A 25,150-nucleotide genomic window follows, 5' to 3' on the forward strand; every position below is an offset into this window, starting at 1 on the left:
ATGGAGAGTAAGGAAACTGGTAGGGAGTCTTACGTAGCTATGACCATAGGGGGGAGTTGAAATAGTAAGGAAATAGATCTGAGACCTCTTTTACATTGCCAGGAAACTGGCAAGAGTACCTTATCTCAAATTAATTTTTCCACTTATTTATCAATCATCTTTTGAGCGGAAGACAACCTTTTGGGACAATAGGGAAAATAAAGTTATAAATAATGATTTAGACAGTGCACAATCTCAGAGTGCTCTCCATTAAAATACACTACATTTTCCTCTGTCTCCCAAACATGAGGTATAATCTCATTGACTCTACAGCGAAAACTAAAAATATATGTGGGATTGGTTATTACTCACAAAAACAGAACACTTTCATAGATTAAAATATGTGTACTTCAAAAAGGTACAAAAACACACAAACAGCGCCCACATGCTTACAAAAGTTGGAAGGAAAATCAGCTTAATTGATTTTGAAGCGCAAACTGTTTGTTCTGAATGAAATGCATTTTAAATAGTGTGACCTACTCAAACATACAGACCAACAAAATCCCCAAACAACTGCTCACAATTACATTCTAACAATGCATGCCCATTTGTTCAAATAATTACCCTCTCAAAATCTACACAAAATGTTCCCCAATTGTTTTGACAGAATTGACCCCCCACCCACCCATATTTGTCACTGTGACTCTCAATTGAGTCATGTTTTTATTGAAATCAAACCATACAATAGGGTGCTTTACTTTACTTTTGATCAGACATACAGAAAACAGTGTACATACAGTAGACATCACACCAGAAATTCAATACCACACACACTGGTTAAAGTCCTAAAATGTATCCTCTATTCTGTGTCATTTGAAAGCCTCTTACTGAATTATACAGCGCACGTCATTAGTGCAGTACCACTCCCGTTACAGATATTGCTTTAAAACGTCCAGTGTGACTCACTCAATCATTTGCCTTGGAAAGAAAATATTTGATGTGAAAACATAGCTGTACATTACATTGCACTGCTGTGGTGGGTTGCATTGTCATTGCGGTTAAAAGAATCACTGATTCTCAGGCGTTGTCGAATCAAGATTCTGCATTTCATGTCTTACAAGAGCCCTGTCCCGTCAAAGAGACGGCGTCAAAGAGACTGTGAGATGTCTTTACTGATGTCTACTGAAGAAAGTTGAGAATATCGCAAAAAAAAGAAAACAGATCAACTAATAGTGGCATAATATATATATATATATATATATATATATTTTTTTTTTATTATAAATTGGAACACTGAGTATTACCCCCCAAACAGCTAATCATTACTGTCTTCATCTATCTCAGCGTTTCCCAAACTCGGTCCTCGGGACCCCATGGTGTGAACGTTTTGGTTTTATGCCCTAACACTATACAGCTGATTCAAATGATGATTAGTTGATTGTTTGAATCAACTGTGTAGTGCTAGGGCAAAAACCAAAACGTGCACCCCTTGGGGTCCCGAGGACCAAGTTTGGAAAACCCTGATCTATCAAACTAAATTTCAAGGAAAAAATGAGTGATGGATATCCCGTTTATTTGAGATTTTCCAAGAGATTACATTTCTATAGGCAAGCTATCGGTTAAATACATATCTAATTACATAACTAATCATTTCCTGACACCAAGGCTGAGTTTAGACAGGCAGCCCAATTCTGATTTTCTTTCTCACTAATTGGTCTTTTGACCAATCAGATCATCTCTGAAAAAGATCTGATGTGAAAAGATCTGATTTGATTGGTCAAAAGACCAATTAGTGGAAAAAATATCAGAAATGAGCTGACTGTGTGAACACAACCTCACCTGTCCAGTCAACAACCACTCTAATCTGTCGGTGTTAATGTGTTTGATAAAACATGACACACGGTGCTTTAGTTGGGACTCAGAAACAGTGACATTTCCTTGTTAGCGTAGACTTCACCAGTGTATAACACGCAATGCCATCTCCAGTGTAGATACTGAAACTCACCAGTGGTTACCCCCTTTACAAGCACAGTGTCCATTCAGACCCTCTTCCTGACATTCAGATTCATTGATGTCCTTCAGTCTTGATTCATATGGATTCATATGTCCTTCAATTCGGCTCCAGATATTCCAAGCATCTGAAAATCAGTTTAGCCACAAAGATCCTCAACACAGTCACAAGAGGCTGTGTGTGGAGAAGCTGTTGTCAGTTTCCTTCCATATAAGGCTTGAATTTTCTCTTTGTTCTGGATGATCCTTGCTTAAAAATGTGGGCAATCTTACCTCAACACTAATGCAAGCTGGTGACCTGTGGGAAAAAGTTCAAGCAGACAAAACAAATATGAAGACAAGTTAATATGTCTCATCAACATTATCACCTTGAAGTACCTCGGAGTCAAAACAGTAACTCTTGTTGTAATCAGACATTTCCTTACATGTTGCAAGGGTAAGAAGTTGAGAGCAATTGTGTTTTGACTGCTTGAAACGAAAGCAACAGGTACCTTTCAGTGTATATCTGTAATTGGCAGGACAGTCAGAGAGCTGTGGTAGTTACCTGGGTCAACAGAGTTTCATGACAAGATGTGTACGAAGAGAATGGCCAGGCCAATGTTGAGCAGAATCACCATGGTTATCATGATGGTGTTCGGACCCTGGAAAAGAGAGAGGTACAGTAGATACATTTAATGTTTTATTTAACCTTTATTTATACAGGTTTGTCATGTTGAGATAAATCTGTTCAAGATAGTAGCAGTCAAGACAGCAGCAGATGTTGTTAGAACAATTAATATACCAGTAAAGTACTTTTAAACTTCTATAGATCTATAAAACAACAGCAATATGAATGGGATGAATATAAAATCCCATTGATCCTTATGGTAACATTTTACATTTAAGTTGCATCTATTCCTGTGTAGCAATTATGTAATGACTCTAGTAACAACCATTTTTAAATATGGTGACGGGGAGAGAAGCTGCTGCATTATAAGAAACACCATCTGTCTACATCAGCTGTGGCCGACTGGTAGGTTCTCATTTGCAGTATGCCTCTTTCAACACAGGGGGCCTGAGCTATGGAAAAACCTCCCCTAGAGTACATGCCTTATAGGGCAGACTACTTAGGGCTCACGTACCAGACAAACCCCTAGTCTGCACGGCATCTAAAACCTCCATAATAATTCAGAACAAACAACTGTTGCTATGTAACAGTCACCTACGTATATTTCCATATTTTCATATATCGGAATTGGTCATCTGGATGACAAAATATGAATTTTCTTAGCTATACTTAGAGCTACTGATGGTAGCTGTTGGTTGCTAGAGAAAAATGTACACTACCGGTCAAAAGTTTTAGAACACCTTCTCATTCAAGGGTTTTTCTTTATTTTCAATATTTTCTACATTGTAGAATAATAGTGAAGACATCAGAACTATGAAATAACACATATGGAATCATGTAGTAACCAAAAAAAGTGTTAAACAAATCAAAATATATTTTATATTTGAGATTCTTCAAATAGCCACCGTTTGCCTTGATGACAGCTTTGCACACTCTTGACATTCTCTCAACCAGCTTCACCTGGAATGCTTTTCCAACAGTCTTGAAGGAGTTCCCACATATGCTGAGCACTTGATGGCTGCTTTTCCTTCACTCTGCGGTCCGACTCATCCCAAACCATCTCAATTTGGTTGAGGTTGGGGGATTGTGGAGGCCAGGTCATCTGATGCAGCACTCCATCACTCTCCTTCTTGGTCAAATAGCCCTTACACAGCCTGGAGGTGTGTTGGGTCATTGTCCTGTTGAAAAACAAATGATAGTCCCACTAAGCCCAAACCAGATGGGATGGCGTATCGCTGCAGAATGCTGTGGTAGCCATGCTGGTTAAGTGTGCCTTGAATTCTAGGCCTCCCGAGTAGCGCAGTGGTCTAATGTACTGCATCACAGTGCTAGCTGTGCCACTAGAGATCCTGGTTAGAGTCCAGGCTATTTCACAGCCGGCCGCGACCGGGCGACCCATGGGGCGGCGCACAATTGGCCCAGCATTGTCCAGGGTAGGGGAGGGTTTGGCCGGCAGGGATGTTCTTGGCGCAGTGCACGCTGACTCGGTCGCCAGGTGTACGATGTTTCCTCCGACACATTGGTGCGGCTGGCTTCCGGGTTAAGCAGTGTGGCTCGGTTGGGTTGTGTTTCGGAGGACGCACGACTCTCGACCTTCGCCTCTCCCGTGTCCGTATGGGAGTTGCAGCGATGGGACAAGACTGTAACTACCAATTGGATACCATGGAATTGGGAGAAAAAAGGGGTAAAATACCAACAACAACAAAACAAAAAAGTGTGCCTTGAATTCTAAATAAATCACAGACAGTATCACCAGCAAGGCACCCCCACACCATACAACCTCCTCCTCCATGCTTTACGGTGGGAAATATACATGCGGAGATCATCCGTTCACTCACACTGCGTCTCACAAAGACACGGCGGATGGAACCAAAAATCTCATATTTGGAATTCCAGGACAAATTTCCACTGGTCTAATGTCCATTGCTTGTGTTTCTTGGCCCAAGCAAGTCTCTTCTTCTTATTGGTGTTCTTTAGTAGTGGTTTCTTTCCAGCAATTCGACCATGAAGGCCTGATTCACACAGTCTCCTCTGAACAGTTGATGTTGAGATGTGTCTTTTACTTGAACTCCGTGAAGCTTTTATTTAGGCTGCAATTTCTGAGGCAGGTAACTCTAATGAACTTATCCTCTGCAGCAGAGGTAACTCTGGGTCTTCCATTCCTGTGGCGGTCACAACACAACTGATTGGCTCAAACGCATTAAGAAGGAAATAAATTTCACATATTATCTTTTAAGAAGGCACACATGTTAATTGAAATGCATTCCAGGTGACTACCTCATGAAGCTGGTTGAGAGAATGCCAAGAGTGCGCAAAGCTGTCATCAAAGCAAAGGGTGGCTATTTGAAGAATCTCAAATATAAAATATTTTGATTTGTTTAACACTTTGTTGGTTACTACATGATTCCATATGTGTTATTTCATAGTTTCTACAATGTAGAAAATAGTAAAAATAAAGACAAACCCTTGAATTAGTGTTCTAAAACTTTTGACCGGTAGTGTATGTCATGTAATCTGTTCATAATTTAATTGTACGCTCCCAACCAGAAATGGGAGAATTGCCTTGAGTGTGGTCGTCAAAAAGGAAATGCTGTTGAGAATATGTACAAACATAACTAGAGGGGTAATTATTAACATAATGAAGGAAAGGAGGAGGGGATGTTACTGAGATAGGGAGTCTGGTTAGTGTGGTTAAAAGGACCAACACCAACGGCAGTAAACAGTCTCCAGAGTAACATCTTGTTACAAATTTGCACTTAAGAGGAGAGAGAGGACCTACTGTATGTTTTGAGTCTACTTTTAGAACTCAGGTCATGGGAGAATGTACTACAGAACATGTAAGAACAGTCTTCATTTGACTGAATCTTTTGTCAAAACATTACATAAGATATTGAGTGTTTGAATTGCCTTACCTGCTCAAATTCATTTAGCGCTGTAACTTCACTTGTACATGGGCTCTTTACCATGTTCTTCATCAGCTTGGCCTCCGCTTTGGGTTCAACCTTAGGTGCTGGTTTGGGTGCAGGTGTGTCAGGTTTTGAAGCCGGACTGGCCTCTCGTTTTGGCGATGGCTTGGGTGACGGCGATGGCTTGGGTGACACTTTATTGACAGACTGAGCGCTGGACTCTGGTTTGCTCTCAGATACGGCGGACACTGGTCGTTCATTGACCGACTCTGTTCTTTGTTTGGGCTCTGCCGCATTAAGCTCGGGGTTGACGGCAGCTTTGGAAGACACTTTGGTGGCGGGATGAGGGGGTGGTTCTTCTTCTTCTGAGTAGGCGACACTGGTTCTTACCGAGGGAGCAGCGTCGGGCACTTTAGCCTCAGAGGCCGTCTTCTCCAGGGGCTTGATCTCCAGGTCGGAGCCCTGCTCTACCTTGTTGCTCAGGCGGCTGGAGGCACGGGAGTTCCCCCGGCTGCTAAGGATGGGGGCAGAAGTGGGGCACTCTTCAGGGGGAGCAGTGGGAGGGGCGGGAGTGGTGGTGGCCACATTGGACGAGGGGGTGGTGGGTCGGCTGTTGGTTCTGCTATTGGGACGGCTGCTCCCCCTACTTCCACCACCTTTGTCCCCGTTCCAGCCAGCAGGGCCGAGCAGATGGGGATCCTCTTTGCTGACGCTGCCCTGTTTGGAGTGCCTGGATGCTGGAGGGGTGACGGCTGGGCTGGGGGAGGGCGTGCGGGCTGGAGTGGAGCCAGGCCTGTCGTGCAGCATTGGGCTTTCAGCAGGTGTCAGTGGCTGCTCTGCTAACAGTGGCTCATGCATTATAGGGTCTGTGTGCTCATTGGCCTCTGAGATCTCCTGTAGTGCTCTCTTCTTCATGTACTCTGGGCCTGTGGAACAACATGAATAAATATTATGTTTGATGAGATTCTAATCTCAACAACAAGGTAACACCCTGACTAGACCGGACATTTTGCGTGCGTGAGCGTTGCAAAATAAATGTACACATACATGTTATTCAATCATATTATCAAAACTGCTCGCGGGCAATTGCGTATCCAGGAGCTAAAATAGAACTTGGTTCTATTTGAGACGCTTGACAAGCTGCAAGTCCCACCTCTTCCATCTACTCATTGGTTTTAAAGAGCATACTAACCCACGTGGGTGATTGAAAGATGAACAAGGAGAGATTAATTAAAGAAAAACTAACTACGTTTCCTCTTTTATCTGTGGATTAATTGTCGGAGTAGAAAACACAAGATTTTGTATGACTCAAAATGGGTCACAATTCTACAAAGATCCAGCAAAAAAAAAGGACTATATACATTTCAGGTAAAATAACAACCCAATAAATTAGTTAGCAATAGCAAGCTAGCTAAATATCCACAAATGTTTAATGTGTGTTTCGACCTGTCCCCAAATTAATATAGTTGGTTCACAGTTGTTTTTGGTATTTTAATCTTCTTGCCATGAACAAGTCTGGTAGGGACAGACAAAATCAACATGCGCACGATGGTGCACGCGCAGTGCTGGTTTGGCCAAGGTGTAAGACTAGATCAGACTAGATAAAGATCAGACTAATTTGTTTAGCTAATCAAAAATGTATTACTGTGAGATATTTTGGAGGTTATTAGCTAAGAAGTGCAGACAGTGAAGGATAGAGTTTCCGGGGTATCACCAAGGTCTCTATTTGAGGGGTACCACCAAGGTCTCTATTTGAGGGGTTTCACCAAGGTCTCTATTTGAGGGGTATCACCAAGGTCTCTATTTGAGGGGTATCACCAATGTCTCTATTTGAGGGGTATCACCAAGGTCTCTATTTGAGGGGTATCACTGAGGTCTATATTTGAGGGGTTTCACCAAGGTCTCTATTTGTATTTGGAGCCACTGTCTGCTTGTAACACAGTCCTGTTCCAGTCACCCCAGGAACGTCTTGCTAGAAAACCTAATGTGGGGTGATTACGGCTGAACTGAGAAAACAGACCAACTACTGATCCCATTAAAGATCCCATTAAGATTGATTATTCATAGTTCTCATTTTCACAGTCTGATTAAAAAACATGGTACTTTAGGCTGTAAATATCACAGAGTGGACTTTTAAACTTAACAGCTGAATTGCAATATGCCAAACCAAACAAGTTGAGTCTGTAATATAGGCCTAATGAAATATGAACTGCTAGCTGGTTCTTGATGTACAACCTATAACAATTCTGCATGGTAGGATTTGAAATACTGACTTGACCCAGAGCCTTCTATTTACAGGCTCTGATGTAACCACTTGCTATCTGACCTAAAGTGCAGGCAAGCAAACATAGACACAGACAAAAATACTAATAGATGGAGTGAGAAAAGATCGATCACATACTGTTGTTTAGCCCCCAATTTTTCATTCAAGAAGATCCAGGAAGATTCTTGCAGTGTCAGCTTTGTGTGAGTGATAGTTAATTGTGGAATGCACAGTGGGGTATGCCCATTTGTACCATAAGACAGACATTTCAGGCAGACACTCAACAGTCAGTGACAACTTGTTATCAGTGTCTTTTTAGATCTGCTAAGCACTCCACAGGGTCCTGGCTGGGTAGTGAGTGACTGAGAGGGGAAAGAAATGCAGGGGCACACTGAAGGAGGCTTTGGGGCCTGACTGCGTGGGCAAGGGCCCCTGACAGACCTGTAAGGAAACTGATATGATCTCTCTACCCAAGTAAGACGGTCCTTTTTTTAGACATTCAAAGGTGACTACCCTTGTGGAGAGCCTACTTCAGCCAAGCAAAGAGCAGTAGCAACAGCAGAAAGACAGATCTATCTATCGGTCTGTACAGCAAGACGCAAGATACCTTGTAATATCGTTCAATTCACTTTTCAATACTGTTCTTGAAAGTATTGCATTACTGTACTTCCAAGTCTTGTACAGCACGTGGCTATTGGAAGCTATGTGAAAAAGCCTGGACATCCAGGTTCTTGTGTACTGTATCTCTTGTCAGTATCATGCCCTGGGTCCTACAGTTGAGAAGTCCACTTCACATACCTGGCTGATAGAAGGAAGGGGACAGTTCCCTGGCCACCACCCTGGCGACGCTGGACTCCTGGTTGGAGGCCTGGGAAGCCTGATCAGCAGCATCTGACTTGGCCTTAGCATGGGTCGTCCTGCAGGGAAACAAACAAAGCCTAATTTACTCAATATCCACAAACCCAACCTTACAATGAGTTACTTGACTTATTCCTTCTCCTCCTGATATACTATATACAGTGCATTCGGAAAGTATTCAGACCCCTTGACTTTTTCCACATTTTGTTACGTTACAGACTTATTCTAAAATTGATTTAATAAAAATGTTTCCTCATCAATCTACACACACTACCCCATAATGACAAAGCGAAAACAGGTTTTAAAGAAATGTTTGCAAATGTATTACAAATAAAAAACAGAAATGCCTTATTTACATAAGTATTCAGACCCTTTGCTATGAGACTCGAAATTGAGCTCAGGTGTATCCTGTTTCCATTGATCATCCTTGAGATGTTTCTACAACTTGATTGGAGTCCACCTGTTGTAAATTCAATTGCTTGGACATTATTTGGAAAGGCACACACCTGTCTATATAAGGTCACACAGTTGACAGTGCATATCAGAGCAAAAACCAAGCCATGAGGTCGAAGGAATTGTCCGTAGTGCTCCGAGACAGGATTGTGTCGAGGCACAGATCTGGGGAAGGGTACCAAAAAATGTCTGCAGCATTGAAGGTCCCCGAGAACACAGTGGCCTCCATCATTCTTAAATGGAAGAAGTTTGGAACCAACAAGACTCTTCCTAGTGCTGGCCGCCCGGCCAAACTGAGCAATCGGGGGAGAAGGGCCTTGGTCAGGGCCTCTGACAGAGCTCCAGAGTTCCTCTGTGGAGATGGAATAACCTTCCAGAAGGACAACCATCTCTGTAGCACTCCACCAATCAGGCCTTTATGGTAGAGCGGCCAGATGGAAGCCACTCCTCAGCTTGGAGTTTGCCAAAAGGCACCTAAAGGACTCTAAGACCATGAGAAACAAGATTCTCTGGTCTGATGAAACCAAGGTTGAACTCTTTGACCTGAATGCCAAGCATCACGTGTAGAGGAAACCTGTCACCATCCCTACGGTGAAGCATGGTGGTGGTGGCAGCATCATGCTGTGGGGATGTTTTTCAGCAGCAGGGACTGGGAGACTAGTCAGGATCGAGGTAAAGATGAATGGAGCAAAGTACAGAGAGATCCTTGATGAAAACCTGCTCCAAAGCACTCAGGACCTCAGACTGGAGCAAAGGTTCACCTTCCAACAGGACAACGACCCTAAGCACACAGCCAAGACAACGCAGGAGTGGCTTCGGGACAAGTCTCTGAATGTCCTTGAGTGGCCCAGCCAGAGCCCGGACTTGAACCCGATCAAACATCTCTGGGGAGACCTGAAAATACCTGTGCAGCGATGCTCTCCATCCAACCTGACAGAGCTTGAGAAGATCTGCAGAGATGAATGGGAGAAACTCCCCAAATACAGGTGTGCCAAGCTTGTAGCATCATACCCAAGAAGACTCTAGGCTGTAATTGCTGCCAAAGGTGCTTCAACAAAGTATTGAGTAAAGGGTCTGAATACTTACACTACCAGTCAATGTTTGGACACACCTACTCATTCAAGGGTTTTTCTTTATTTTTACATTGTAGAATAATAGTGAAGACATCAAAACTATGAAATAACACATTTAGAATCATGTAGTAACCAAAAAAGTGTTAAACACATCAAAATATATTTTATATTTGAGATTCTTAAAATATCCACCATTTGCCTTGATGATAGCTTTGCACACTCTTGGAATTCTCTCAACCAGCTTCATGAGATAGTCACCTGGAATGCATTTCAATTAAGAGGTGTGCCTTCTTAAAAGTTAATTTGTGGAATTTCTTTCCTTCTTAATGCGTTTGAGACAATCAGTTGTGTTGTGACAAGGTAGGGGGGTATACAGAAGATAGCCCTATTTGGTAAAAGACCAAGTCCATATTATGGCAAGAACTGCTCAAATAAGCAAAGAGAAACGACAGTCCATCATTACTTTAAGACATGAAGGTCAGTCAATATGGAACATTTCAAGAACCATCAAGCGCTATGATGAAACTGGCTCTCTTGAGGACCGCCACAGGATTGGAAGACCCAGAGTTACCTTTGCTGCAGAGGATAAGTTCATTAGAGTTACCAGCCCAAATAATTAAATTGCAGCCCAAATAAATGCTTCACAGAGTTCAAGTAACAGACACATCTCAACATCAACTGTTCAGAGGAGACTGTGTGAATCAGGCCTTCATGGTCGAATTGCTGGAAAGAAACCACTACTAAAGGACACCAATAAGAAGAAGAGACTTGCTTCGGCCAAGAAACACGAGCATTAGACCGGTGGAAATGTGTATTTTTGTCTGGAGTCCAAATTGGAGATTTTTGCTTCCAACCGCCGTGTCTTTGTGAGATGCGGTGTGGGTGAACGGATGATCTCCGCATGTTTATTTCCCACCGTAAAGCATGGAGGAGGAGGTGTTATGGTGTGGGGGTGCTTTTCTGGTGACACTGTCTGTGATTTATTTAGAATTCAAGGCACACTTAACCAGCATGGCTACCACAGCATTCTGCAGTGATACGCCATCCAATCTGGTTTGGGCTTAGTGGGACTATCATTTGTTTTTCAATAGGACAATGACCCAACACACCTCCAGGCTGTGTAAGGGCTATTTTACCAAGAAGGAGAGTGATGGAGTGCTGCATCAGATGACCTGGCTCCACAATCCCCCAACCTCAACCCAATTGAGATGGTTTGGTGTGAGTCGGACCACAGAGTGAAGGAAGAGCAGCCAACAAGTGCTCAGCATATGTAGGAACACCTTCAAGACTGTTGGAAAAGCATTCCAGGTGAAACTGGTTGAGAGAATGCCAAGAGTGTGCAAAGCTGTCATCAAGGCAAAGGGTGACTATTTGAAGAACCTCAAATACAAAATATATTTTGATTTGTTTAATACTTTGTTGGTTACTACATGATTCCATATGTGTTATTTCATAGTTTTGATGTCTTCACTATTATTCTACAATGTAGAAAATAGTAAAAATAAAGAAAAACCCTTGAATGAGTAGGTGTGTCCAAACTTTTGACTGGTACTGTATGTAAATTAGATATTTCAATTTTTTTATTTTTAATAAATTTGCAACATTTCTAAAAACCTGTTTTTGCTTTGTAATTATGGGTTATTGTGTGTAGATTGATGAGGGAAAAAACAATTCAATCCATTTTAGAATAAGGCTGTAACGTAACAAAATGTGGAAAAAGTCAAGGGGTCTGAATACTTTCCGAATGAACTGTATATATATACCTTTTTTAAACTTCACATAAATGTTTGGGGTGAAAAAAACATATTACAAAGAAAAATAAATTGAAAAAATATTTGTATTAATTTTTTATTGTATTGGCCATTAGGACTCAGTTGATGGTAATTATGAAACATTTAGCATTACAGTAAATGGGGACAGTGAGTATAAAACAATAGTTAGCGCATCCTGATGTCCACTACAGAGGACATTTATTAACAAGCTCTTATTAAGCCCTTTTTAATGTGAAAAAAGTATTACACTGCTCTGAAAACTCACCAAACTATTGCTGAGATATTTACCTATTAGAAACAATTTGACTCACAAAAAAAAAATTACACAAGGTGCCACCCCCACACATGAGATATCAATGAAAAGCCCAGAATGTCCTCTCAAAAGGTACACAGTGGCACGTGTGGCTTTAGATATACGGACCAAAAACGAATGTCCACTAGAGAGGACAAAAATGTATTGCTGGGTCTCAGGAGGTTAATTAAAGCTCCTAGCGGAGCAAAGGACCTCAACAGTGCATCTTCAGTGAACCCTGTCTGTTAAACTTTCCAATGGCATGCTAAATCTGTAGCTACTTATGTCATCGTGATCAAATATTCAAATATTCAAATAAACAGATCTGACCTAAAAGTTGAAACATTGTTAATCAGATTCTGATCGTTGATCATGACAATATTTGTCTGTGAAAATGATTGGGAAATTCTGCTACACTTTCACTAGGTTTTAGGTGATCACTGTTGTCATTGCAAACCCAAGCACCCCATAGACCTCATTCCCCTCCTATTTATTTGGAAAGATACTTTGGCACTTTGTCTGGATTATATAAATCATAGAGAACATCCCCAACACTGTTCCTATGCCTTATAGCCAGCTAGCCCTCTAGTCCAAGAGATGAATACTGGTACGAACCAAAAGCACAAACCAACTCAGGGGTTGTGCTGTAAAAACCAACGTTACTGTAACAAGCCAAAACCAGACTCAGATGGACCAAAATACTACATAGATTATTGTTTACTAATCATTTAAAAGGCTATAGGGCTGTTGTGTGGAGTTGAGTTGGTTACATGGTTTATTATTAGTATTAGCTGGAGAGGGTGTCCTATTCTGCCGTTGGAGAGCTGGAACAGAAATAAATTACTCTTTTAACACGTCGACCCAGACAACGAGATACTGCCAGGGGGTTTGCAGGGGCCCTGTTATCCTGTACTGTATGTTATATTCACAGATTTATTATTATATTAATTTATGTTAATTAATTAAGTTATTTATTAATTAGAATACTGTATAAGAGGCAAATGTAATAAATTAGTATTCACAGTCTGCTGGTACTGCATTAAACAAGTTTACCTATTTGCTGTGTACTACTTTAAAAATAAATAAAATGCATGTACAGAGGTTTGTGAAACTTTTAGAATATACAGTATATCGTGTCTGCACAATGTGTCTGTGTGGCATAATGGCTACATAATATTGCATTAAATAAATGTATATCAAATGTTGGACCTTGACAGCACTTCAAGATGTATACTGTATTTAAACATACTTTACAGAGACTCCTCCTCCTGCCCAACACTTTCTCTTCTATTCTTCTCTGGTTACCTCACAGGGTTATTATAAACCCTAGTGAAGGAGTGAGTGTGTTATTATAAACCCCTTGTGAAGGAGTGAGTGTGTTATTATAAACCCTAGTGAAGGAGTGAGTGTGTTATTATAAACCCTAGTGAAGGAGTGAGTGTGTTATTATAAACCCTAGTGAAGGAGTGAGTGTGTTATTATAAACCCTAGTGAAGGAGTGAGTGTGTTATTATAAACCCCTTGTGAAGGAGTGAGTGTGTTATTATAAACCCTAGTGAAGGAGTGAGTGTGTTATTATAAACCCTAGTGAAGGAGTGAGTGTGTTATTATAAACCCTAGTAAAGGAGTGAGTGTGTTATTATAAACCCTAGTGAAGGAGTGAGTGTGTTATTATAAACCCTAGTGAAGGAGTGAGTGTGTTATTATAAACCCCTCGTGAAGAAGTGTGATATTATAAATCCTAGTGAAGGAGTGAGTGTGTTATTATAAACCCCTCGTGAAGGAGTGTGTTATTATAAACCCTAGTGAAGGAGTGAGTGTGTTATTATAAACCCTAGTGAAGGAGTGAGTGTGTTATTATAAACCCTAGTGAAGGATTGAGTGTGTTATTATAAATCCTAGTGAAGGAGTGAGTATGTTATTATAAATCCTAGTGAAGGAGTGAGTGTGTTATTATAAACCCTAGTGAAGGAGTGAGTGTGTTATTATAAACCCTAGTGAAGGAGTGAGTGTGTTATTATAAACCCTAGTGAAGGAGTGAGTGTGTTATTATAATCCCTCGTGAAGGAGTGAGTGTGTTATTATAAACCCCTCGTGAAGGAGTGAGTGTGTTATTATAAACCCCTAGTGAAGGAGTGAGTGTGTTATTATAAACCCTAGTGAAGGAGTGAGTGTGTTATTATAAACCCTAGTGAAGGAGTGAGTGTGTTATTATAAACCCTAGTGAAGGAGTGAGTGTGTTATTATAAACCCTAGTGAAGGAGTGAGTGTGTTATTATAAACCCTAGTGAAGGAGTGAGTGTGTTATTATAAACCCTCGTGAAGGAGTGAGTGTGTTATTATAAACCCCTCGTGAAGGATTGAGTGTGTTATTATAAATCCTAGTGAAGGAGTGAGTATGTTATTATAAATCCTAGTGAAGGAGTGAGTGTGTTATTATAAACCCCAGTGAAGGAGTGAGTGTGTTATTATAAACCCTAGTGAAGGAGTGAGTGTGTTATTATAAACCCTAGTGAAGGAGTGAGTGTGTTATTATAAACCCCTCGTGAAGGAGTGAGTGTGTTATTATAAACCCCTCGTGAAGGAGTGAGTGTGTTATTATAAACCCCTAGTGAAGGAGTGAGTGTGTTATTATAAACCCTAGTGAAGGAGTGAGTGTGTTATTATAAACCCTAGTGAAGGAGTGAGTGTGTTATTATAAACCCTAGTGAAGGAGTGAGTGTGTTATTATAAACCCTAGTGAAGGAGTGAGTGTGTTATTATAAACCCTCGTGAAGGAGTGAGTGTGTTATTATAAACCCCTCGTGAAGAAGTGTGATATTATAAACCCTAGTGAAGGAGTGAGTGTGTTATTATAAACCCCTAGTGAAGGAGTGAGTGTGTTATTATAAACCCTAGTGAAGGAGTGAGTGTGTTATTATAAACCCTCGTGAAGGAGTGAACCTGAGTGTGTTATTATAAATCCTAGTGAAGGAGTGAGTGTGTTATTATAAACCCTAGTGAAGGAGTGAGTGTGTTATTATAAACCCTCGTGAAGGAGTGAGTGTGTTATTATAAACCCTAGTGAAGGAGTGAGTGTGTTATTATAAACCCTAGTGAAGGAGTGAGTGTGTTATTATAAACCCCTCGTGAAGGAGTGAGTGTGTTATTATAAACCCTCGTGAAGGAGTGAGTGTGTTATTATAAACCCCTAGTGAAGGAGTGAGTGTGTTATTATAAACCCTAGTGAAGGAGTGAGTGTGTTATTATAAACCCTAGTGAAGGAGTGAGTGTGTTATTATAAACCCTCGTGAAGGAGTGAGTGTGTTATTATAAACCCTAGTGAAGGAGTGAGTGTGTTATTATAAACCCTAGTGAAGGAGTGAGTGTGTTATTATAAACCCTAGTGAAGAAGTGAGTGTGTAATTATAAACCCTAGTGAAGGAGTGAGTGTGTTATTATAAACCCTAGTGAAGGAGTGAGTGTGTTATTATAAACCCTAGTGAAGGAGTGAGTGTGTTATTATAAACCCTCGTGAAGGAGTGAGTGTGTTATTATAAACCCCTCGTGAAGGAGTGAGTGTGTTATTATAAACCCTAGTGAAGGAGTGAGTGTGTTATTATAAACCCTAGTGAAGGAGTGAGTGTGTTATTATAAACCCTAGTGAAGGAGTGAGTGTGTTATTATAAACCCTAGTGAAGGAGTGAGTGTGTTATTATAAACCCTAGTGAAGGAGTGAGTGTGTTATTATAAACCCTAGTGAAGAAGTGAGGGTGTTATTATAAACCCTAGTGAAGGACTGAGTGTGTTCAGGGTTCAATGCTACATATCTCTACCCCAGGCCCAGGCTCAGGCTGGGGCTGAGTCTTACTGATTGTGATTACTCTGTGAATACTTTACATATTGTAACGTTACACTGGGGCTTTAAATAGATCCATCCACTTGAAGACTTTGAGGGGAAGGCAGCACTGTAGAGATCCAACCTGGACTCAGGGGTAGATGTAACATAGTAAAAGTACATCCGGGACACTACAATTAGTGTGATATGTTACGTTTCATATGGTATGTGTTAATTTGTGGATGTCCATCATCCATTTCGTATGATATGTTTATTACGAATTACAATTCGTATGATACTTTATGTTACAAATTGCAATTTGTACAATGTGTTACGAATTTGCGAAACGTATGATATTTTACGAATTCCAATTTGTTGTGGCTGATGTTAGCTAGATGGCTAACATTAGCTAGGTGGCTAACATTAGCAAGGCTAGGGGTTAGGGGTTAAGGTTACAGTTATGATTAGGGTTAGGTTAACGGGTTAAGGTTAGGGGAAGGGTTAGCTAACATGGCAAGTAGTTGCAAAGTTGCTAAAATGCAAAAGTTGTCCTTGATGAGATTCGAACACGCAACCTTTGGGTTGCTAGACATTTGCGTTATACGCTCACCCATCCACCCCGACCAACCACCCTACTTTTGTTTTTGCCTTAAGTAACCATACCAAACGTAACATATCATACTAATTTGAGTGTCCTGGTTTTAGTTTACTATGTTACATCTAGTCTATGAGACCAGGTTGAGAGATCCTATTAAATCACTAGAGGGACTATGTCATAAACCCTCAAAGTTCCAGAATGGTCCGAAGATTCTAGTATTCTAATTCCTAATTCTATGGGAAGCACTTCCCCAACGGAACAATTAGGCTGAGGAGGCTGTCTGCTCTTAAGTCAACAATCCCACTTTTAAGGGCTTCTTCACTGCTTCTTATACAGTAGTCTCAGACAGGCTGAGATTTTGATAAAATGGCAAACAGAGAGGCAGGGAGTCTGCTCGATTGAACAGCTGACAAGCCCATCTGCCGTTTACAAGCTTAAGAACTAGGATATGACGTAGCTTAATATAAGACAAACTCTTGAACACTAAAACTCAAAATGAATACTCAAACAAATACAATTCTTCACACAAACCATTCTTTTTTTTTGTGTGGGTAGATCAGCTTTAATATTGCAGACAGATTGTAACTTCCATCAATGTAATTGTCTGCATCACTTCCAATCCCCCATATACACAATCTGTTAGCAGTGTTTAGAATGCAAGGCTTGGTCTCGAGACTCACTAGAATGGCAGAGACTAGAATGGCAGTTATAAAAGTATAGCAGTTATAACAGTATGGTGAGTGTAGTGGGACTTCAATGAACAAACAGTATGTGCCTAAAATGTCAACATTTCACAGATATGACGGGCTCCTTCAAGGAACACATAACAAACATGATCTGGTATGTAGTGTTTAGAGATTCCTAAAATGGCCGTTCTGTTGCGTTGCCAGGCAGTGCCGTGCCGTGCCGTGGGAGGAGTGTCACGACAGATGGTGCTTCTTGACTACCTGCAGTACTCCTCACAGTCCTCTTAGATTGCTTGTAAAGTAAACCATCAGTGTAGGCCCTGGTCCCAGATCTGTTTGTGTGAAGTGAACCGTCGAGGAGAGGGCCACCAATGCTAGTATATTGTTTCTGGAATACAGATGGTAGCCTGGTCCCAGATCGGTTGGTGCTGTATATGTAACGATTCCGGCAGTCTGAGTCGGTTCCGTCTGTGTATTAGTTTTTCTGCTCGGGATCTCCAGTTTCCCAAGGGTTCTGGAACGCTCCCTGCCTGGTTGCCGGGCTACGTTGCTAGGCGGGAGCTCTCCTGATTTCCACACCTGCATTCCATCAGCAATCTGCACACCTGGCCCTGATCATCACCTTCATAAGCTCTGACCTGACATCCATTCCCTGCCGGATCGTTAGCCATGAACAGTATGTTTGTCCGTGTATCAGCCTTGGAACTTCTAGCGTTAGTTTTGTTGTTTTGCACCTTTTTGACTTGCTGTATACTTACCTCCGTTTTGTTCTATCTGCAGTCACTCACCCGGAACCTTCACCCAACCTCTGCCTGATGGTCGGCGGCTGCCGAGCCATTACTGGACCTACCACTGCACCCTCAACAACCCATCCACGCCACCCGCTCTGTTCCCTGGATTATTCAGCCTCACTCGTGGATCTATTAAATAAACACTCACCTTTGTTTCAACTTACCTTGTCCTGGTCTGCTTCTGGGTTCTGGCTTAGTAAACCGTGACAGAACGATCCGGCCAGTAATGAACCCAGCGGACCTGGACTCTGTTCGCCATGCCATTACCCATCAGGAGAAGATGTTGGGCCATCATAGCACGGTACTACAGGAGATCGCGTTGTCAGTTCGGAACCTTTCTACCGGTCTGACGGAGGTCCAGAACCAGCGCAAGTTTCCGGTGGAGGATCCACTACCGGTTTCACCCATCTCGCCTGCCGCTTCTGGAGCCGTGTCCTTCCGTGAGCCCAAGGTTCCGACGCCGGATAAATATGAGGGGGAGCTGGGAAGATGCCGTTCCTTCCTTATGCAGTGTGGGTTAGTGTTCGATCTACAGCCCTACTCTTATGCCACAGACAAGGCTAGGATAGCCTTTGTGATTGAGTTGCTGCGTGGTCGAGCGCTGGAGTGGGCTTCAGCCGTTTGGGGAACGACAGGATCCCTGCATGGCTTCATACCAGGGGTTCACGGCCGAGATGAGGAAGCTCTTCGACCATTCCGTCCGAGGGAGGGACGCAGCTAGGCGCCTGTTTTCGCTTCGCCAAGGAACTCGCAGCGTGGCCGACTTCGTGATCGAGTTCAAGACGTTGGCTGTGGAGAGTGGGTGGAATGAGGAGTCTCTGCAAGCGGCCTTTTACCAGGGTCTGTCGGAGCAGCTCAAGGATGAGTTGATCTCCTATCCGAGCCTAGTGACCTGGACAGCTTGGTAGCCTTGTCTATTCGGGTGGATAATCGAGTCCGAGAGCGAAGGAGGGAGAAGCAATGGGTCCCGTCCAACCGATCAGCTTCTCAGGTTCCAGTCGGGTCAGGGATTGGACCAGAATACGTCGATCATCGTCCACCACACAGGATTAGTGGAGAGGTCCTGTCTCCCGATTCTGAACCCATGCAAGTGGGGCGGCACGGGTTAACCAAGGAGGAGCGCCAACACAGACGTAGGACTAACTGTTGCCTCTACTGTGGTGGTTCGGGACATTACCTCGCCACTTGTTCCCGGCGGTCGTCAAACTGCGCGGCTCGCTAAAGTTGGGAGGACTTTTAGCGAGCCAGTTTCGACCTCTCAATACCTCTGTCAGACCCCGTTTCCCGGCTACCCTTATGAACAGGAATCAGAGCTTAGCGATTAACGCTTTATCGATTCAGGTGCCGATGGAAGCTTTCTTGATGCCGAGTTGGTGGAACAGCTGGGGCTTTCCAAGGAGCAATTGCCGGAAGCCATTGAAGCTACCACTCTGGACGGCAGTAGTCTGGCACGTATCACGATGAGGACTGAACCGGTTAAGATGCTGTTGTCGGGGAATCATTCTGAGATGATTTCATTCTTCATTCTGCCGTCTTCCCATGTTCCTCTGGTCCTTGGATACCCCTGGCTGAAGGAACACAATCCCACGTTCGATTGGGTGACGGGCAAGGTAACGAGTTGGAGCCTTGATTGTCATGCTAACTGTCTCAAGACTGCCTGTCCCCATTCGGTTCCCAGTCAGGTGATTGAGGCTAAACCCCCAGATTTGTCCCTGGTTCCCGAGACATATCACGATTTGGGGGAAGTGTTCAGTAAGCAGAAGGCTCTGTCACTCCCTCCCCCACCGACCATATGATTGTGCCATCAACCTGTTCCCTGGAGCTGTCTACCCCAAGGGAAGGTTATACAGTATCTCCCGACCTGAACGTGAGGCTTTGGAGACCTACATCAAGGAGTCCCTAGCTGCTGGTCTCGTTCGTCCCTCGTCATCACCCCTGGGGGCAGGATTCTTCTTTGTGGGTAAGAAGGATGGCTCTCTTCGACCGTGTATTGATTATCGGGGGTTGAATGACATCACGGTCAAGAACAAGTATCCCCTGCCCTTGATGAGTTCTGCCTTCGACTCCTTACAGGGTGCTACGGTGTTCACCAAGCTAGACCTACGCAATGCGTATCACATGGTCCGGATCAGAGAGGGGGACGAGTGGTTGACGGGTTTCAATACACCCGATGGGTCACTTCGAGTATCAGGTGATGCCGTTTGGACTGACCAATGCTCCAGCGGTATTCCAGAGTATGGTGAACGACGTCCTGAGAGATATGATCGGTCTCTTTGTGTTTGTTTACCTGGATGACATTCTGATCTTCTCGAAGGAACCTTCCGACCACGTCCAGCATGTCCGGCAGGTTCTGCAGCGATTGTTGGAGAATCGCCTGTTCGTGAAGGCCGAGAAGTGCGAGTTCCACGCCCACACGACATCCTTTCTCGGGTACATCATCTCCAGGGGAGAGATTAGGATGGACCAGGAGAAGGTTAGAGCGGTTCTGGAATGGGCCCAGCCCGGTACGAGATTGCAGCTCCAGAGATTTTTGGGGTTTGCGAATTTCTACCGCAGATTCATCCGGGATTACAGCCGTGTGGCCGCTCCGTTAACTGCCTTGACTTCCAGTATCAGGACCTTCAAGTGGAATCCGGAGGCGGATCGAGCGTTTCTGGATTTGAAGAGGCGATTCACCAACGCACCGATTCTCTCTCAACCGGACACGGCCCGTCAGTTCGTCGTTGAAGTGGCCGCGTCTGATGTGGGAGTTGGCGCCATCCTGTCGCAGCGATGCTCCACGGACAGTAAACTCCATCCCTGCGCCTACTACTCTCGTCCCTTTCGCCTGCGGAGAGGAACTACGATGTGGGTAACCGGGAGCTTCTCGCGGTGAAACTTGCCTTGGAGGAGTGGCGCCACTGGTTGGAGGGGGGCGGAGCAACCGTTTATTGTCTGGACTGACCACAAGAATCTTGCTTACGTGCAATCGGCTAGACGTCTCAACTCCCGTCCAGGCCAGGTGGGCGTTGTTTTTCGGACGATTCAATTTTTTCCCTGACGTTCCGACCTGGATCTAAGAACGGCAAGGCGGACGCCTTGTCCCGGATGTTCTCCAAGACGGAAGAGAGTGGGTCCAAGACCGAGACAATTCTCCCCCGGAACTGCGTCGTGGGAGCAGTTATGTGGAAGATTGAGGAGGAGGTGATGGCGGCCCTTCGGACGCAGCCCGGTCCCGGTAACGGTCCACCCGGTCGGTTGTTTGTGCCTGAGTCGGTTCGTCCTGCTGTCCTCAAATGGTCCCACGCCAGCAAGATGGCTTGTCACCCTGGCGTGGCTCGGACGATGGCGTTTCTTCGCAGACGTTTTTGGTGGCCTGCCATGGCCGAGGATACTCGGGGTTTTGTTGCTGCCTGTCCAGTGTGTGCGCAGAATAAGAGTACCAATCGGCCCAGCTCTGGACTACTTCACCCCCCTTCCTATTCCCCGGCGACCATGGTCGCATCTGGCCCTGGACTTTGTCACTGGGTTGCCCGCTTCTGAGGGGAACACGGTCGTTCTGACTATCGTGGACAGATTCAGCAAGTTCGCCCACTTTGTGCCAATTGCCAAGCTTCCCTCTGCCTCGGAGACGTCCGAGATCCTGGTTAGGGGAGGTTTTCAGGGTCCACGGTTTGCCCAGTGATATCGTTTCCGACCGTGGCCCTCAGTTTACCTCTGCTGTCTGGAAGTCCTTCTGTTTGGCCATTGGAGCTACAGTCAGTCTCACATCTGGTTTTCACCCCCAATCTAATGGTCAGGCGGAGAGAGCCAACCAGAAGATGGAATCCACGCTACGCTGCCTTGTCTCTTCCAACCCCACCTCCTGGGTCTCTCAGTTGCCTTGGGTTGAGTATGCCCACAATACTCTCCCTACATCTGCCACTGGGATGTCTCCCTTCCAGTGCCTGTATGGCTACCAACCTCCCTTGTTCCCTTCTCAGGAGAAGGAGCTCTCAGTGCCCTCTGTTCAGGCCCATATTCGTCGTTGCCACCGGACCTGGCATCGGGCCAGAAAGGCACTCCTTAGAGTTTCGGACCGGTATCAGCTCCAGGCGAATCGTCGCCGGATCCCCGCTCCCACCTATACCATCGGAGATAGGGTCTGGTTGGCCACACGGGATCTTCCTTTACGGACTGAGTCTAGGAAGTTGTTACCGAAGTTCATTGGTCCGTTTGTGGTGGAGAAGGTGATCAATCCGGTGGCAGTTCGACTCAAACTTCCGAGGACGCTCAGAGTCCATCCCACCTTTCATGTCTCCTGCCTCAAGCCTGTTTTCCTCAGTCCTCTGTTGCCCCCTCCGCCTCCTCCTCCTCCTCCTCGGATGATCGGAGGTGGTCCTGCCTACACGGTGCGACGCATCATGGATTCCAGACGGCGGGGCCGGGGTTTCCAGTATCTCGTGGACTGGGAGGGGTATGGTCCTGAAGAGAGGAGTTGGATTCCGCGGCGACAGATCCTAGATGCTGACCTCATTCGTGACTTCTACCGCCTCCATCCTGGCGCTCCGGGAGTCCGCCCGGTGGCGTTCGTCGGAGGGGGGTACTGTAACGATTCCGGCAGTCTGAGTCGGTTCCGTCTGTGTATTAGTTTTTCTGCTCGGGATCTCCAGTTTCCCGAGGGTTCTGGAACGCTCCCTGCCTGGTTGCCGGGCTACGTTGCTAGGCGGGAGCTCTCCTGATTTCCACACCTGCATTCCATCAGCAATCTGCACACCTGGCCCTGATCATCACCTTCATAAGCTCTGACCTGACATCCATTCCCTGCCGGATCGTTAGCCATGAACAGTATGTTTGTCCGTGTATCAGCCTTGGAACTTCTAGCGTTAGTTTTGTTGTTTTGCACCTTTTTGACTTGCTGTATACTTACCTCCGTTTTGTTCTATCTGCAGTCACTCACCCGGAACCTTCACCCAACCTCTGCCTGATGGTCGGCGGCTGCCGAGCCATTACTGGACCTACCACTGCACCCTCAACAACCCATCCACGCCACCCGCTCTGTTCCCTGGATTATTCAGCCTCACTCGTGGATCTATTAAATAAACACTCACCTTTGTTTCAACTTACCTTGTCCTGGTCTGCTTCTGGGTTCTGGCTTAGTAAACCGTGACAGTATAGCCAACTCCTATGGTTCGGTAATAACCATAGGAGTTGGCAAGAAAGATAGCACAAACAGATCTGGGACCAGCCTACACTGATGGTTTTACGTAGCCTGGTCACAGATATTTTTGGGCTGTATAGCCAACTCCTATTGCACGACAATGACCATAGGAGTTGGTAAGACAGCGCAAACAGATCTGGGCCCAGGCTACAGAATCATCAGTTTTATCACACATAGTGATCCTCTACTCATTGGTTAACTTCAAAAGGTTTGTTGAACAAAGTCTGATATATGAAGCTGCGACCTAAATACCTATGCACTTTTAGACTCCCCCAAAGGATACCCCCCATATTCTGAGGGCAAGAAGCCAGCGAATGCAAGACACTCAGTCAGTTGTCACAAACTTGTCATAGACAGAAATATTCCTCAGCACCACCCCCCTCTCCTCAGACGATCCCGCAGGTGAAGAAGCCAGATGTGGAGGTCCTGGGCTGGCGTGGTTACACGTGGTCTGCGGTTGTGAGGCCTGTTGGACGTACTGCCAAATTCTCTGAAACGACGTTGGAGGCTGCTTATGGTAGAGAAATTAACATTCAATTCTCTGGCAAAAGCTCTGTTGGCCATTCCTGCAGTCAGCATGCCAATTGCACGCTCCCTCAAAACTTGAGACATCTGTAGCATTGTGTTGTGTGGCCTTTTATTGTCCCCAGCACAAGGTGCACCTGTGTAATGATCATGCTGTTTAATCAGCTTCTTGATATGCCACACCTGTCAGGTGGATTAATTATCTTGGGAAAGGAGATATGCTCACTAACAGGGATGTAAACACATTTGTGCACAACATTTGAGAGAAATAAGCTTTTTGTTCGTTTGGAAAATCTCTGGGATCAAAGGTTAGATTAGAAAGTGTTATCCCAAACACTCATATTTACGAATCTTATGATTGGCTGCATTGAGGCAAAACCCCTGGGCACAGGCGTCATTTCAATGTCCCGTTTTGATTTACATTTGGTTGAGTTGTCAACTAACGTGAGTTTAACGTGAAATCAACATTAAATGTCACCATGTCATTAGATTAAGGTTAAAAGACGAAATTCCCTTACATTGATGAGTTTTTACAAATCCAATCAGTTTTCCACTTTGATTCAACGTCATCACGCTGAATTATTTTTGATTAAATGACGTAGAAACAATGTTGATTCAACTGGTTTTTGACCAGTGGGAATTAACATATCAGCACTACCGTCTGTAAGTCTAGGAGTGGTAAATGTATACGCCAACATCTTACCTCCACATACTTATGAGCTTGGTCATATTTAGAACCAAGAAACCATTCGACACCCCTGCTGACGCAAGGAGGGCTGCTGTAGTATCCATGATGTGTTGCCTGTCCGCTAGGCTACTGACTGCTGTGGTGTCCATGATGTGTTGCCTGTCCGCTAGGCTACTGACTGCTGTGGTGTCCATGATGTGTTGCCAGTCCGCTAGGCTACTGACTGCTGTGGTGTCCATGATGTGTTGCCTGTCCGCTAGGCTACTGACTGCTGTGGTGTCCATGATGTGTTGCCAGTCCGCTAGGCTACTGACTGCTGTGGTGTCCATGATGTGTTGCCTGTCCGCTAGGCTACTGACTGCTGTGGTGTCCATGAGGTGTTGCCTGTCCGCTAGGCTACTGACTGCTGTGGTGTCCATGATGTGTTGCCTGTCCGCTAGGCTACTGACTGCTGTGGTGTCCATGATGTGTTGCCTGTCCGCTAGGCTACTGACTGCTGTGGTGTCCATGATGTGTTGCCTGTCCGCTAGGCTACTGACTGCTGTGGTGTCCATGATGTGTTGCCTGTCCGCTAGGCTACTGACTGCTGTGGTATCCATGATGAGTTGCTAGGCTACTGACTGCCCTAGTATCCATGATGTGTTGCTAGGCTA

At 44.4% G+C, this 25,150-nt stretch overlaps 1 protein-coding gene across 1 annotated transcript in view; it reads right to left on the bottom strand.

Annotated features, from left to right (window-relative positions):
- Positions 1 to 667: 667 nt before the first annotated feature.
- LOC121537946 (junctophilin-2) overlaps positions 668 to 25,150 on the bottom strand; it is a 33,196-nt gene continuing 8,713 nt past the window's right edge. The window contains exons 3-6 of the mRNA XM_041845616.2: positions 8,564 to 8,682; positions 5,509 to 6,428; positions 2,534 to 2,630; positions 668 to 2,287 (exon numbers count right to left, since the gene is read on the bottom strand). Of these exons, the coding sequence (XP_041701550.1) occupies positions 2,550 to 2,630; positions 5,509 to 6,428; positions 8,564 to 8,682 (1,120 nt within the window). The 3' untranslated portion in view covers positions 668 to 2,287; positions 2,534 to 2,549. The remainder of the gene's footprint in view (positions 2,288 to 2,533; positions 2,631 to 5,508; positions 6,429 to 8,563; positions 8,683 to 25,150) is intronic.

Source organism: Coregonus clupeaformis, chromosome 24 (genome assembly GCF_020615455.1).
Source record: "Coregonus clupeaformis isolate EN_2021a chromosome 24, ASM2061545v1, whole genome shotgun sequence".
In the NCBI taxonomy this organism is placed as follows: domain Eukaryota; kingdom Metazoa; phylum Chordata; class Actinopteri; order Salmoniformes; family Salmonidae; genus Coregonus; species Coregonus clupeaformis.